Source organism: Dicentrarchus labrax, unplaced genomic scaffold (assembly GCF_905237075.1).
Source record: "Dicentrarchus labrax unplaced genomic scaffold, dlabrax2021, whole genome shotgun sequence".
NCBI classification, from domain to species: domain Eukaryota; kingdom Metazoa; phylum Chordata; class Actinopteri; family Moronidae; genus Dicentrarchus; species Dicentrarchus labrax.
The window spans coordinates 15,446,161-15,461,070 of record NW_026136703.1 but is presented as its reverse complement, the minus strand read 5'-3'; the positions used below and the strand labels follow the sequence as shown (position 1 = coordinate 15,461,070).

Below are 14,910 nucleotides of genomic sequence, written 5' to 3'. Positions count from 1 at the left end.
GGCTACCTGCGCTTGATTTGAGACGAAAGACTAAGGAGCCATTGCGTCAAGTATGGTTTCAGCAGAGTGGTTAGTATTTATACTGCTCTCCATACAGTGACAATAAAGTCAAAGACAAATGTTTGATTTATTGTTGTCACAAATGTGTTAAGCTTTGAAAGTGTAACACATCCAGCCCCCTTCATGATTTGCATCTGGTGAAGTTATTCTTGTTTTGTCTAGCCTTTTTCTCTTTCCTTCCCTCATTTCTCAATTTTGTCTAACAAGGCGGCTTTGGCCCACTTCCAAAGAACCACTGACAGAGCTTTTTGGGGAGACACACAGACACACACACAAATACACAAACACACAAATAAGGAAGGAAAAACAGTGTAGCAGACTTGTTTTTTGCTCTTTTTTTAAGTTTTGTACAAGGTTGTAGAGGTCAAGGTCTGCTTTAATTTGCAATGTAAATAACTAAAGGAGAACACAGAAGAGGAAGTAACATAAGAATGAGAAACCAATAATGTTTACGTTGCATTCTTAGGTGTGATAGGCAGCTATTTCAGGCTTGTTCATTCATGTTTACAAGTGTTTGCATAGAGGTTACAGCATCTAATTAGTAGTGATTTTGGCTCTCTATTGAAGAGGGTTTAGTTGTCCATATTAGCCATGCTAGCCATTGACCTAGGCCATGTTCAATTAGCCTAACCTGGTTATCATTGTTGAAACTCCACATCAGATGGGCCTTTCTTCACCTCCAAAGCTGTTAGCGAGGAAACAAAATAGAGCAACTTGTATGTGTGTGCTTCTTCGTGTGCGCAATGTTTTACTTAATGTGTAGCTTAGGGGTTGGTTTCATATAAAATACTATATTACCATGTTATTTTGAACAGAATGAATAATAAATTAATAGATTGTAATCATTTGCAATTTAAAGCCATTTGTTCAGGATCATCTTTTTGATATTGGGCAAAGTTTTTCAGCTCTGTGATGAATTTGAATCATGTACGTTGCATCACTAGTGTTTGCATTACTAGCCACTTGTCTGTCTTAGCAGGGCAAAGTGTTGTAGCTTGGAAAAAATGTAATGTCATTTTTGCGCTTAAAGACTTTCCCCCATTAAAAGGAAAGAGGCCGAGCACAGTGAAGGTAGCAAAGGAGAGAAAGCAGTAGAGAGAATTTCCTTGCTTCGTTAATTGGCAGCTCTGTGGTACACTAAACATTGCACAGGCACCCACACAAAGCTGAATACTGTGACTGCTCTGAAGCCACTGCCTTATATTTAGTCAAGGGAGACCAGCCTCTGTCACTTTTTCTCTTGCTTAACCTCGCTCTTTCTCTTCCTCTCTCTGTGGCTGTGTTGAAGAGGAGTCTCAGGGGAGGGCTTAACTCTGAGCCCTCGTTCTTTTTTCCCTTTCTTTCTCTCTCTCCTTCTATGTCTTTCTTTCCTTATCGTCCTCTGAATAGAGCGGCAGACTGTTGTTAAACTTAGTCCAGGAGACAGACTCTGTGCAGAGATAGAACAGAGAAACGGAGGTTCAGTATCGGCCTTCCTGCTTTTATCAGTGTCGCCACTAATAGGCAGGTCTGCCTTATACTCTGTGTGTACGTGTTGCATTTACATGCAGATGCACAGTGCCTGTACGCGAGCCACCTTGCTTCGTATTTGTGCGTTAAAATGATGATGAACCAGCATCACAGTTTTACTTTTAGCAGCAAAAGGCATGAAATCAATAGTTCACTTAAGGTGGATTTGAGGTCAGCCAGGCTTCACATGCCTGTCTTTGCACCCTTCGGTTTGAAGAGTAATTCACATAAGGCCCTGGTTAAATTATGATGTACAACCAGGAAAATCACAGGGGCTTTTGTGTTGTCATGGTTATTGAGTGTTCGGTAGCTTCAGGGGAAATGGAGTTTGGGGGTGGAGGTAGGGAGGGGGTGCAGAAAAGAAAGGGGGGAGGAATAGATGGGTGTGAGTGGGAGGAGGGGTGCTATCTTAATTGCTTTCCGTGAATAATTTCAGTCCCCTAATTTGGCAATAATGACAGTGGCTGCGGCTTTTGTATTTATTTATCCAAACATTAATTGACAGGACTGACATTAGCCAGGGCGGTTATTGCGCATTTGATTGCGCACAAGGGAGCAAAGAAAATTACAGTAATTATCATTCTGATATGGATTATGAATATGCATTCCCACACTTAATGTCTCTGTCAGCATTTTAGTAACAACAAGGCACTCTGCCATGACAACAGCACTTTAGCTTATCTCCATCTCTGTTCCCCTAAACCCTGTCCAACCAATGCTTGTGGAGAACAGATGACATGTAGTGTCTAAATGATTTAGCAGCCCCACTGTAGCTTTTTAACAACACCCAGGCATGTTGTTTGGTGAAATGGTCGTCTTGTGGATTGTTTCAATCGGCCTGTAAATGGGCCTCAGCTTGTGTGGAATTAGTGTGTGGTGTGTTATTGTGAATGGGCATTAAAGTTTCTGTTTTTCACAGGCGGAGGGAGAAGACAATTTGAAGAAGATGCAGCTGATGGAGCTAGCGATTCTCAATGGGACATACAGAGACAACAACATAAAAACACGTAAGTGAGCTGCCATGAACACAAGACATCTCCACAATTTACACAATCCATCTATTTTGCACCATACGTAACTAATATTTTTACTGCATAGACATACCTAATTGTAGAGAGAACTTTTTTTCTGTATTTCTCATTAACTAATACTGTTTACCTTCATTAGATTACTGTGTGATCAGATCTCCTGTGTACATACCATCATATTATCTTTGACCACTAGCAGACTTCTCTCTATCAAGCTCTCCAAACAATTCATGTTTACCTACCCAACCATGAGTAGGACAACTTCCATTCCGTTCTACTCCATATTTCTTTCCTCTTCATCCATTCCTCTACCTCATCCCCCATTGCCCACCCTCCTTGCAATCCAGATGCGATCGCTATGTATCACTTGCTGTTGGCGGACTCTAAACTTGAAGCGCATTGCTGTATTCCACTTGCTCAACTCTGCATGTCAGTCACTAGCTCACACATGTACAGCGTTGCACCAAATGCCATTTCTAAATCACATGTATGATTGGGATACAGTAAATCATAAGTAGGCCAAGCATTTAGCTTATAGAACATATTACTCTCTGGGCCCTTAGTTATGCTGGTAATTATCATTTAAAGTTTAATTTAAACATGATCCTAAACTTGGTTATTCTATATACTTTGGCTTAAATTTATAAAATGAAACCCAAAGTGATTAATTCCACTGTTTAATTTCCCTTATTTAACATCTGCTCAAATGGTAGCCATGATGAACTGGCCCACCACCTAACCATAGTTACAGCTTCATTTAATTGACCTGCCTTTGGGGAAGCTTGTGTGGCACGGCTCACAGCACATGCTAATGCAGAACCATTCAAAAAAAGATTTGTGTCTGTTTATTTGTACATTATCCAACTTAAATGGACTGCTGACTGTGTAGGGATAAACATTTTTCAAGTTATTCACAGCTTAAAATATATATATATTATTCTATATTCCCATTGGTACTACAATGTATTTTAGGCCAGAATTCCTGATACATTTTTTGTGAAACCTTCATTGAGTGTGTCTCTTCTACATGTAGTCAGCAGTTCCATTTCTGTTGTGTGTGTTGTTTACCTCACCTATGCCATTTCCAGTAGATGAATGTGTAGCTGCCATGGTGATTTGTATGCTTTAAATGCATTGGGATGACAGCAGCATTTTGTGCTTCTTGTGTTTTGGTGTGATGGGATATTTTTATTTTATTTTTTGTTTGTGGCTATGTTGACTTTTTTTTTTTTTGCAACAGATTATGGCTTTTGTGGTTCACCACCATGATCATTGCATGGACTAATTTTCCCTTTTGCCTCCCCTCCTCCTCTCCCCTCTATACCTGCCACTTCCTGTTCCCTCTTCTTTTCCTCCTTTTGTATTCTCACCCTTCACTGTTCATCGTGATTATTATCAACCACACACCACTTTATCTTTTGTCCTCTTTCTTTCTTTCTACTCCTGTCCTTTGCTCTCTTGCTTATGGCAGCCACCCTTGCATTCTCTCTTGCAGCGGCGGCAGCGGCCGCTCAGGGCCCCCGTCTCATAGCGGGCCCAACTGGTCAGGTGTTGCCTCCCCAGGCACTCCGACCCCAAACACCAGCTGGGGGCCCCATCATGAACCTCATCCGGCCCACTCAGATGGCTGCCATGCTGCCCAATGGCACCCCCACCCTGGTGCCCCCCACACCGGATGGCGGGCTTATCTACACCACCCCTTACGACTACCCTTACGCCCTGGCACCCACCTCCCTGCTGGAGTACCCCATCGAGCACAGTGGGGTTCTAGGTAAGAGAGCCTGGGGAAGCATGGGTGCAGCAGGTACAGCGGCCAACTTTAGCCAGCCTGGACAGGAGGGCAGCTTGTTTTACCCCGGAATTGGGGTGCTGGACGCGGCTTCCATGAGCCACAGTCAGGACTTGTTGAAAGGTAAATATGTCGTGTCCACCTGAGGATCAAAAACAGAAAAACTCACAGAGTGGATGTTCTGGTGAAGCTCTTGGTAATGGGATGACCAGCTATGTGGCTCATATGGACACTGTATTAAAATGGCAAAAGGGGACAGATATTACCTTGTGAGGGCTAGGCTCTTGGAAAGTTCTCTTCATAATTTAGACTACGGTTACTTCACTGTTACGTTTAGTTACGCTCTCGCCAAACAATTATGCTCTCAGGTTTACATTGCCTCTTTTCTGCAAGGTTTATATAGGAGGAGTTGCCTAGTGTGAAATGAGGCTTGCTGACAGAAACACGCTCACATACACACAGCCTGCTCTCTAACCCTTTCATACACTGGCCTGGAGGCATATTCAGTCTGGCGGCAGATCCCCTCGGATTTCTGCAGCTTTTGAAATCATTTCTCTGTGCTGTTCTCTGCAGGCAGGCCTTGATGCCTGTAGATAGTCCCTCTCTCACTCCCACTGGGGATGTTCATTAAATTCCTCCAGTCTTCCCTTTTTTCTTTTCCTACCCCTCTCACCATTGTCTTAGCTTCACCCCTCTTGAACTTGAGTCCCGTGCTAATACCTGACGTTCCCCTTAGTTTCTGTGTCAGGAGTACAGTTCAATATGAGGGCCTATATGTTATATTCATTCTCAATGGTGCTTTAAGCTCAACACATCCGCTACCAAAGAGACAACTGAACATCTATTGATGAAATAGAGTGTGATATGAGCGGCATATGTTATATTGAGGCTGTAGTTAACCAAAGCAAAGCTGTTTTTCGCATGTTAAGACAGAAGAAGCCTTTGTCAGGTGCTTACCAGCTTTAATTTGACACAGTACTCCCTTAATGTTGTTCGTGGCATCATCTGGCAGCAGCAGACACAAGTGTGATTTTAGCTGACCTGTGTATTTGAGGTGCCTCTGGGAGTCATGTGTAGAACAGACAGGGGCAGCTGACTGGCTTTTCTCTCTTTAACTTGCAGGGTTACACCAGCTTAGTGCATTTTATTTACTCACACTATCGATTGGTGCCTTCAGCAACACAGGGCCCCGTGGAACACACTCAGTCTCGTACTCACACACACTCATGCACTTGGCTCGGCTGCCTGCGCTACTGTATCTAGCCACCATTGGCTTGTCTTAGAATAAGGAAATGTCAGACCATCTGCTTCTTCAGAATAGTGTAGGTTGCTGTGTAGTCATAAGCCAAAACTCACTCTTAACTTGACAATGCCAGAACAAAATCCGTGTTAAATCTTTCTAACTTATTTCACATGTCCCCTCTTCCTCTGGGAGGGCTTGATTTATTTTTGTTAACTCCTGCACACATTTCATTTCGTAATACTTGAACATACCTCGACACATGAACAGTTTGTGAGTGTCATGTATACGAGGCAGTATCAAGCACTGCAGTAGGAAGAAACCAGTTGTGACAAATATAGGAGGAAAATGACAGCCTCTGCCGCCAGTGAACAGATTGACCTGGAGAGAAATGGTGAAAGAGGGAAAGAGAAAATGAAAGAGAGAGGGAGAGGCAGGTGGTGTCTGGCACTATTCAATTACCATCAGAGCTGTATTGGATTTCCCCACCTTTCAAAATAAAGAGACAAATTTCTCTCAATCCCCCTCTGGATCCCAGAGGAAGAATCACATTATTTTTTCCAGACAGCCCAGGAGCCTGAACCCTTTGCCTGTCCCCTTTTCAAAGAGTCCTCCATATAACTCTGAGCACTGTGGAATTTTATTACTTAAGTTATGCATTTTTAAATACCAAGTTAAACTCCAAAAAGGTGTATTATTTTTTTCTACTGCATTTTTCTACACGTAAAAAAAAAAGATATGCCTGGTGTGTGTATATGTACTATAATCTGTATTATGTTGCTATTCTGTGTATTGTTGTATTAGCCAACATTATAATGATAGTGGTTAAAAATGTGAATGTTATTACTGTAAAAGATGACTGTTTTTCCCCTGCTCAAAGTGAATGGTTTCTAACCTTGTGGACCTGTTACAATCTAGGTGCAATGGCTACTAAAGTGAGACGGCATGACACGCGGGTCCATCCTTACCAAAGGATTGTGACCGCTGACAGAGGTCAGTTTAGTCTCCTAGCTACACTCTACTATTGACTGATGAATTTCAATGATTATTATGCCTATTATGCCTCGATGCCTTAGTTGGGAATTTGTATATTGTCTGTATTGTATTTTTTGTTTTCCTTTCCCCCCACCACCTTTCCTACCCCATACATCCACACACCAGCTAAATGGTTGCTTGTGGTCTGCACATTTTGTTTACATTTAGTACTTAACATATACATTATATGTAGACTGTGTATATGTCAAAAGCTCAGGCAAAAGTGATCTTAACAGCTTTTGGTTCATGCAGCTGTGAAGCCAGGACAGGTAGTACTTTGCAGGCAGCGTTGAAGGTGTATAATGACATTCCTCTGATGTGAGATTAGAGCCTAAAATGGGGCAGGCTTGTTCCCATACATGATTTATCTCCTTGGCTCATAAGGAGCAAAGAAAAAGGAGAAGCATTTCTATACTGTATCTGAGAGACCTATTAGGCAAAAGACAAGTAGCCATGCTGCTACCAGGCACCATTTCACCTTGAGATTTAAATTTATTTTGCATTTTTATTTTTCTATGGAAGATAGACACGCACAGACATAAGCTGAGGTAGCTTGCATTCTCTCCAGTGTATTGCAAATCGATTGAAATAAAGCTAAAATACATTTTTAATATTTCAGTTGTACATGAGGTACTGTCATTTTATATTTGAGCATTTTATATCAAATGTATTTATGGTCCTTGTGTATATTTATATTATATAAAAATATACTGCTAAATAAAGAGAAAGAATCGGAAAACATCGATTCATCTATTCATTGCACATTTACCACTAGTCACAGTTATTCCTCACATAACATTAGTTAATGTAAGTCTCCTTACCACTAATCACACTGTTTGTAACTTGCACTCAAACTTGACAGACACTAAAACACTAGATTTTTGTTTTTCTTATTGTGTGTGTCTGTCCGGCCTCTCTTTGCTTCTGTTTTGTGGATTTGGGGGCAATGTGCGCTTAAATTAAACCACCAAGCTACCTGATTCAGGGTGGGGGCTTAGTAGTTGGGATCATGATGTGACAACGTCATGATTATAATGCGATTAGCTGGGTTCATCTCACATTGGCAGGGGATTTAGGAGCCGGGGGGGACATAAGAGATTGCATTCATTTTATTGTTAAAATGATGTCATTCCAGTCTCTTCTTGCTGACACTAATATCCTTTCTATCTTTTTTTTCTGTTTGTTTTGTTTTTGTTTCTAACCACCTAGCCGCCACCGGCAACTAACACATGACCTTCTGACCTCTGAACTCTTCACCCAATGACGAGCCGCCCCAAGCCTGCCTGCTGATCAGTTAACTGGTAATTGCCTTTTGCTAGCCTCTCGGACGCAAGTGAGAGAGAGAGGCGCCTGCCCGTACAGTTACCCTAACACGTTCTGACAAAAAAAAAATTGAAACCAACGCAGAATCTTCACAGAAACACAACAAAACCCAACAAAGTTGTGTAATATTCATTTTTTCCCTCTGTTCATTGAGTTCAATTCCCATTCTTTCTCTTTCTTTTTCTTCATGAATCATATACTGGGTGGATGTGTTTGTGGTATTACTCATAAATCTGCACTGAATTATATAGCAATAAAGACCCCCAACCCCACCCTGCCCACCCACCTTCCTGTAATCGCTCTAATTTGCTGACCTCACTTGTATAAATTAAAGTTCAATATTTGACGCAAACCATTTGGTTTTCAGAATAATGACATAATCCCCCTCAAATGTAAAAGCCCCTACCTGCTCCCACCCTGTTCCAACACCCACCTATTGGGAGAGAAAAAGAAATAGAAGGAAAGAGAACGTACACTCACATTAACTTGTTTAATTTCTGTCATTTTTCACATGTAGTGCAGTTGTTGAGCTCTAAGATGTAATTATGAGCTGACACATTCTGGGTGTGCACCTCCAAACAGCTTTCTGTCTGTTTTTAAAAAAAGCATGGCTGAAATGATTGCAAAAGAAGCTTTTTATGATTTATGTGTTTTTTCTTCTGTCTTTTTTTTTTTCCTTTGTCTTTTTTTGTTGTTTTGCTTTTGAGTCATTTTCTCCACTTGATTTTGGTTTCTCTGATGTTCATATTTGACTAATTAGCTTTGTTTAAATTGACTAGCCAAAATAAGGCAGGTGGTTATCACTGGAAAACAAAACGCAATCTGATTGACACAGGCTTCAGAAAGTAGGAAAGGGCAAGATGGGAAGGTCACTATTTGGGATGAGGGGTCTCTGTGTGCGTGCGTGCGTGCGTGCGTGCGTGCGTGCGTGCGTGCGTGTGTGTGTGTGTGTGTGTGTGTGTGTGTGTTTTTTAATTAATACTACAATGAAAGTAGGGTGTGCTGAGGCTTCGGGGACATTGGAGCAGTACTTATTAGCTACTGACCATTGCTACGCCCCCATCCACACTACATCCATTATACAGTGCCTGATGTATTTAGAAAAAATATCTCAATGAGTTAGCAGAGCTGTGATAGAAAAGACAAAAAAAAAAGTATTAAGTGTGCATATTTAGCCAAAGGGTTTTTCCAATGAATTATATATCTGCAATTATGCATCTGTGTCACAGAGGGCTCTCTTTGTGATTTTAGAGTTTGGAAAGGTGTGAATTTGTGGTGCCTGCCTTCAGCTGGAACAGACAGCCAGTCAGTTAGATGTGTTTTCACCCATTAATGCTCTATTTTTTTTTTTTTTTCTGAAGAGGTGAACGCAGGCAATTAACACTAAATCAACATACTACTCAATGACAGTACATTGCTAGGGGGAAGGGCACTCTGAAGTTCTGTACATAAATGCTTTCGTCATGATACCTGGCTTCTATATTGAGTTGTTTCATCAGCCACATTGCCAAAAGAGTGTTCATTTGTTTGTCATTTTTTGCATCTCAACATTTGGCCATTTTTTTAAGTGTATTTTTTTTTTTAGTTATAATCCCAGTTAAATTTCTGTCGGGACATCAGTTGGGCATAATGTGAGCCTTCCTGCAAATTAGACAACTTATTTTTTTTGTTTGTGGTGAAACAGGTTATTTGGAACACATGACAAACCATCCAAAAGCGCATCCACAATGTGTCACACTTCCCTGTGATCGCAGTCAAGCTCCTGAGCCCACAATCTTTTGTTCAACTCTCTCAAGAAAAATAGGATGTGAAAGCCATGCCTGCCTGTTCAAATTGCTTTATACATACGTCTTATATATATATATAAATATATATATAAATATATAAAAATGTAGATATCTGTCATTGCATATACAAATACAGAAGAGAACAAAACATAGATAATTTTACAGGGTGCTGGAGAAGAGAAAAAAATTGAAAAATCTATTTTTGGCAATTTTAGCTTTTGATACTTTACTTGCAGTTACAAAATCAGAAAAAAATAAAATAAAAAAAACTTTAAAACAGTATAGGGGGAAAAACTGAGTGGGTGAGGATAAAGTGCTGTTAACCTTTTGGATATGATTGGAAAAGGAAGACAAAGACCAAAACAGTCATAACCCTTGAAAAGCTAGCGCGGATCAGAAGCGAGACGGACGCCTAGAGAGTTTTAAAAGGATCAAATCGAAGTGCCTTATCAACAGTGGTTTCTGTTTTCTGAGTATTCCAGTTGTGTTCAATAATATCCAGCACCCACCGAGATGGCGCAGAGAGGAATGGCTAGTGTTACACGCTCTGAATAGTTGAGCAGGGTAGCTCCCACCTTATCGTGGTGTTACCGAAGTTATTCTATGCAAAAAGAATAGCAGTCGTTTTGACCAGCTAAAAATATGTGCCATGGTTTTGTCTTCCTGAAATTATTTTGTTTGTTTTTTTTTTCTTTTTCCTTGACTTGATGGCCCTTTACTCTGCTGTATGTGCAGGTTTTGTTCTCTTTTTATTTAGATTTTAATGATCATATGAAATTATTGTGTTGATTTTTGGTGACTGTGACTAACTTCCTAGAACAAATCGAACTGCCAATAGCAATGCAGTATTCTGCCAGAACATGTTTTGATCATGAGCTGAGAAAAATACATAAACATTCAAGGGGTACGGATACGAGAAGTCGGGGGCGTCCCAGTTGGCATTAATGCCCCGTTTGTTTCAACAGCTGCAAACTGAATGCATCCAGTCCATGTCTCAATGTGTCAATTTGACAACAAACTATCAATACAATCATGAGATTTCTAATGGACGAATGAAATGCTGGATAATGAAAGGAGCAACTCTATTTCACAGCCAAACAGTTTTCAGTTATTGAAACAACTGACAGTTTATTGCTGGAAGGTGAAATAAACCCATAATATTAAATTGAGGAATTCTTAGATCCCAATATTACCCTTGGCAGTTTGTTTTTCTATTCATAGCTCTTTCATCATGCTGTTATACCGAAAGGTCAATGAATTTTTCTTTTTCAGTGTTATTATTTTAAATTGAAATGCAATATTAAAGTGGAGCAAGAGATGGCTATTCAGCATTTGACAGTATTAAGAAAATTCCCTCTGCAATGTTACAACTTGCTGTGTCATTGTGAAAGGCTGGATAAGTCCATCAGGTGAAAGGTTAACTCTATACCTACCGTATTCTCTCTGGCCTGCCTACTACATGTATGATAATGTAATTAACAGCCATTGTTACAGGTTTATAATGTATTTTTCTAATCTCATTTTATATGTATATTAATCATGTTTCTGAGTGCTTTTTTTTTATGAAACCCACTGCAACTCCCCCCCCCCCCCCAAACAGCCCTCTCTTCCTCCTCCCCCCCCTCTCCCCCCCTTTACATCTTGAAAACTGTCTCTTGTGGGGAGTGTTGCCTTTTCCCTGTTATATTTTGTTTTGTTTTCTTGCCAATTCCCAGCTTGTTTAACTCATTAGCTACTTTATTAGTTTTCTTGTCATAAGTATTTTTACATGCTTGCATTTAGTTTTCATGGTGTATGCTGTTATTTTTCTTATTAACCTCTTGGCATTTATTTTAATAAAACATTCTTAGTAAGAATTTTACTAACTTGCTGATATTTTGTCTTGTGTTTTTAACCAGTTTCATGAATGTATTACCTGGTCTGGTTCACGGACTAACACAATTAAAACTGGTGTCTGGCCACCACTTACACTGACTGACTGACTGACATGCACTCTACATAAACACACGCTCACACACTAGCCAACTGTGCACATACACTCTACATGAAATTACTCAGCACACACACACACACACACACACACACACACACACACACAAATCTAACTGGAAACTGCACGAGTAAGATAAGCGTCCCTCACTCCCGCTCACGCACTCTCACCTCTGCGCTGGAGAAATCTGCTGACACTCTTCATACTTGCCCTCCCCGCTCAGTTCCAACATCGCTGCTGTGTCTCGTCGTCTCTGTTAGAGACAACTCTCTTGTTAGTTGTCCTGTCCTTCTGTGTCACTGACACCCCCCCCCGTGAGACAACAGGAAGTGTCTGTGGGGGTGGGGGTGGGGGTGTAAGCTGCACGCTACTTGAGGTCACTGGTTAACTTCTGGGTGAGCTGTTCCCTCTTTAACAAAGCACACTGATTTTAAAAAGGGTGATTTGTCTGCACACAATGGTTAATCCGTAAAGACAGAACTCCACTTTCCTCTTTTTCTAACCATTAGTTAGTGCAGGATAATCCAGGCAAAAAAAATACTGCATGCTAGTCGTCTCAAAAGGATTAATTTAACTGTGAATTATGCAGTGCAGGACATCTCAGCACACACTATTGATGTGAGTTATTTACAACAGACACGTGGGGCAAATTTATAGATGAAAGTTGTGTGATAGTCTAAAGCTGTCCCCAGTCCAGTTTATTTCCTGCATTGCTTCCACGGCTTGTTATGCCTGGATAGCAGCATTACAGTTATCACCAGCTGTTGTCTGTTTGGTGAACACTTCTCCCCATTCGGCTTATTGATATAATAGCTAATACTGGGCCATTTGGGAGCATCCATAATGCTTAGACACACACCAGTACACCATGCCAATATGAAGTACTTTGGGATCAAAACAACCTTACTATTCCTTCCAGTGTAAAACGCTGATACGGCTTTCAGGTAGCTTGTATTTATTGTTTTTGTTTAGGGGGAAGTTTTTTTTTTTGTCTGAAACACTGCCAGTGTGTGGTGTTCATTCTACTACTGTGTCAGTGCACTCGTCCCTGGGTTCATTCAGCTCTCTTCTCTCTATTCAGCTTTCTTCCTCCTCCACTAATTCAAGGTGTTGACACTGACACACAAGCAAAAGATTAACTTCATTAATCCTGATTATTACTTTAACCCACTGAGTGATGCCTCCAGATTTTTTTTTCATCTTCTCTCCCCCCCCCCCCCTCCTTTTTTAAAATCTGCACAACAAAAGCAACTTTGGCCTTAACTGTTGCAAATTCTCTTCATGTCTCAGCAAGAAAAGAACAAGGATTAAAAGTGTCTAACATCAAACTTAACATTTCTCTCCTCTCTGGAATTAACATTTTGTGTCTTTGATCTGGAAAAAAAGAAAAAAACCTGGGTGTTTTTGCCTATAACACCTTCTTGTACACCAGCAAGTAGAGACAGAGATTGGATTACTGGCAGCCCAAATTGTTTTCCCTCCTTTTATACGTTAGGTGTTGTGAAGCCATAAGCTTGTTTATTTATTAATGTAGGATCAGTCTTTTTTTTAAATTATGTTTTTGATTGGCTCCTTTTGTGCTGTAATGAGCAACTTGAGCTAAAATCCGTCCATTAGCAGTTGATGTATTTATACTGTCACAAGCCTCGCCGTTTATGTGTCAGAGGTTTTCAGTGGCTCGCCGCAATCACCAAGCTGATGAAAAGAACACTGACAAGTGGCGAGTTATTTCCCACAACGCAATGTATTACAAACACTGCCTGAAATATAGCATCTGTGAGTTTAAAAAGTGCCTTTTTTTCCCCCTAAGATTGGGAAATTATATATTTTTGTACCTAATCTTTGAAGTGCCAATTTTCTGTCTCCCTTTTTATCTCGCCAAAAGCTTCTTTTTTAAAAAAAAAAACAAAACTAAATGCCCATGTTTTTTTGTTTTGTACATACTCTTTTTTTTAAAAAGAAACTGGGAAAGTTTGATCAAGCATTGGAAACTTGGTCGCAGACATTTCCCACCATTAAGCTGTGGTTTAATGGGTCCTGTTTTCAATTTGATCAACTGAGAATGTTTGATTGGACCACAGTATGCAGCGAACGTCTGTTTGCATACTGCTGCCATCTCTGGCCGAGGTTCTCAGTGCCTTTTCAAATCTGTCGCAGGGCATTCAGTGTATTTATCTACTAACTACCTTCTCACCTGTCAATCTTTTATTTTTCTTCTGTTCTGTTTAACAAACATTCCTCCAATGAGTTAAACGGCAGGTTAACCAATCAGTATTGGTCTCAGAGATGTAGCACTCAGGTGGTTAAATGGCAAATGCTACCAAAATACAGAATGAGAAAAATTTTAGCCCCACTGGATTTTTTTTCCTCTTTATTTTTTTTGACTGTGATAAAAGTATAATACTTTTTTTTTTCCTAAAAATTATACTAGTATGGTTTATACTGTAAGTTCCTCATCCATATAGTGATGCACTAAAATCTGTGAGATTTCTTTTTTTTTTGTTGGAGTTGTAAGTTTTTATGTGAAGTAGCCTTTATTTTGTTTTGTGTTACCTTGTTTTTATAGAGGGTTAGACTGAGAATATTGAATAGGGTGTAAAACATGTAATGCCAGTTTTTGTTGCTCACACCAAAAACAAAAAAAGGAAAACAAATGTCATGTGTGCAATAAAGAACCATATTTACAAGCTTCCCACTGACTGCTCTACCTGGACTGGTCCTTTGCCTCTTCGCTCCGCTTCTTTATCGGTGACATCATGTCTTTGGATTTGCTGTGACTTTTTGACGTTAAAAAGGTAGGTGCGGCGCATTTGCAGGAAATAAAATGTGAAAGTTCAACACTGGCATAATAACTTGCGCTTAAGCCCCCCGAGAGTGAGATCAGGCCCCGTCTCTTGGATTTTAGTGCGATGGTTAAAATGTTGGAAATGCTGACCTTCTGCAAGGGGTCATAGCAAAAGGAGATGGTATTTAGCAGCCAACTCCATTTTTGGCTGAAGTTATTATAAACTGACTTTTTAAAACACCGGTGCTGAGGAAAACAACTGGCACATAAATCCTCAGATTTTCTCTCCGTTTCTGTAGTCCAGTCAATCATTCTACACCTCCAGCAACCATGCATGACAGATGACATGAAGTAGTGTGGCATC

The 14,910-nt window shown here is 40.3% G+C and overlaps 1 protein-coding gene across 6 annotated transcripts in view; it reads left to right on the top strand.

Moving 5' to 3' along the window:
- Positions 1-14,453, top strand: part of qkia (QKI, KH domain containing, RNA binding a) — a 78,571-nt gene extending 64,118 nt beyond the window's left edge. Inside the window, exons 5-8 of one of the 6 annotated variants that reach the window (XM_051385757.1) lie at positions 2,489-2,576; positions 4,069-4,368; positions 6,545-6,619; positions 7,871-14,453. In XM_051385757.1, the coding sequence (XP_051241717.1) occupies positions 2,489-2,576; positions 4,069-4,368; positions 6,545-6,619; positions 7,871-7,887 (480 nt within the window). In that variant the 3' untranslated portion in view covers positions 7,888-14,453. Of the gene's footprint in view, positions 1-2,488; positions 2,577-4,068; positions 4,510-6,544; positions 7,401-7,870 lie in introns of those variants that run through there. The other 5 variants (XM_051385724.1, XM_051385735.1, XM_051385713.1 and 2 more) reach the window with 5 other exon arrangements.
- The last annotated feature ends 457 nt before the right edge of the window (positions 14,454-14,910 follow it).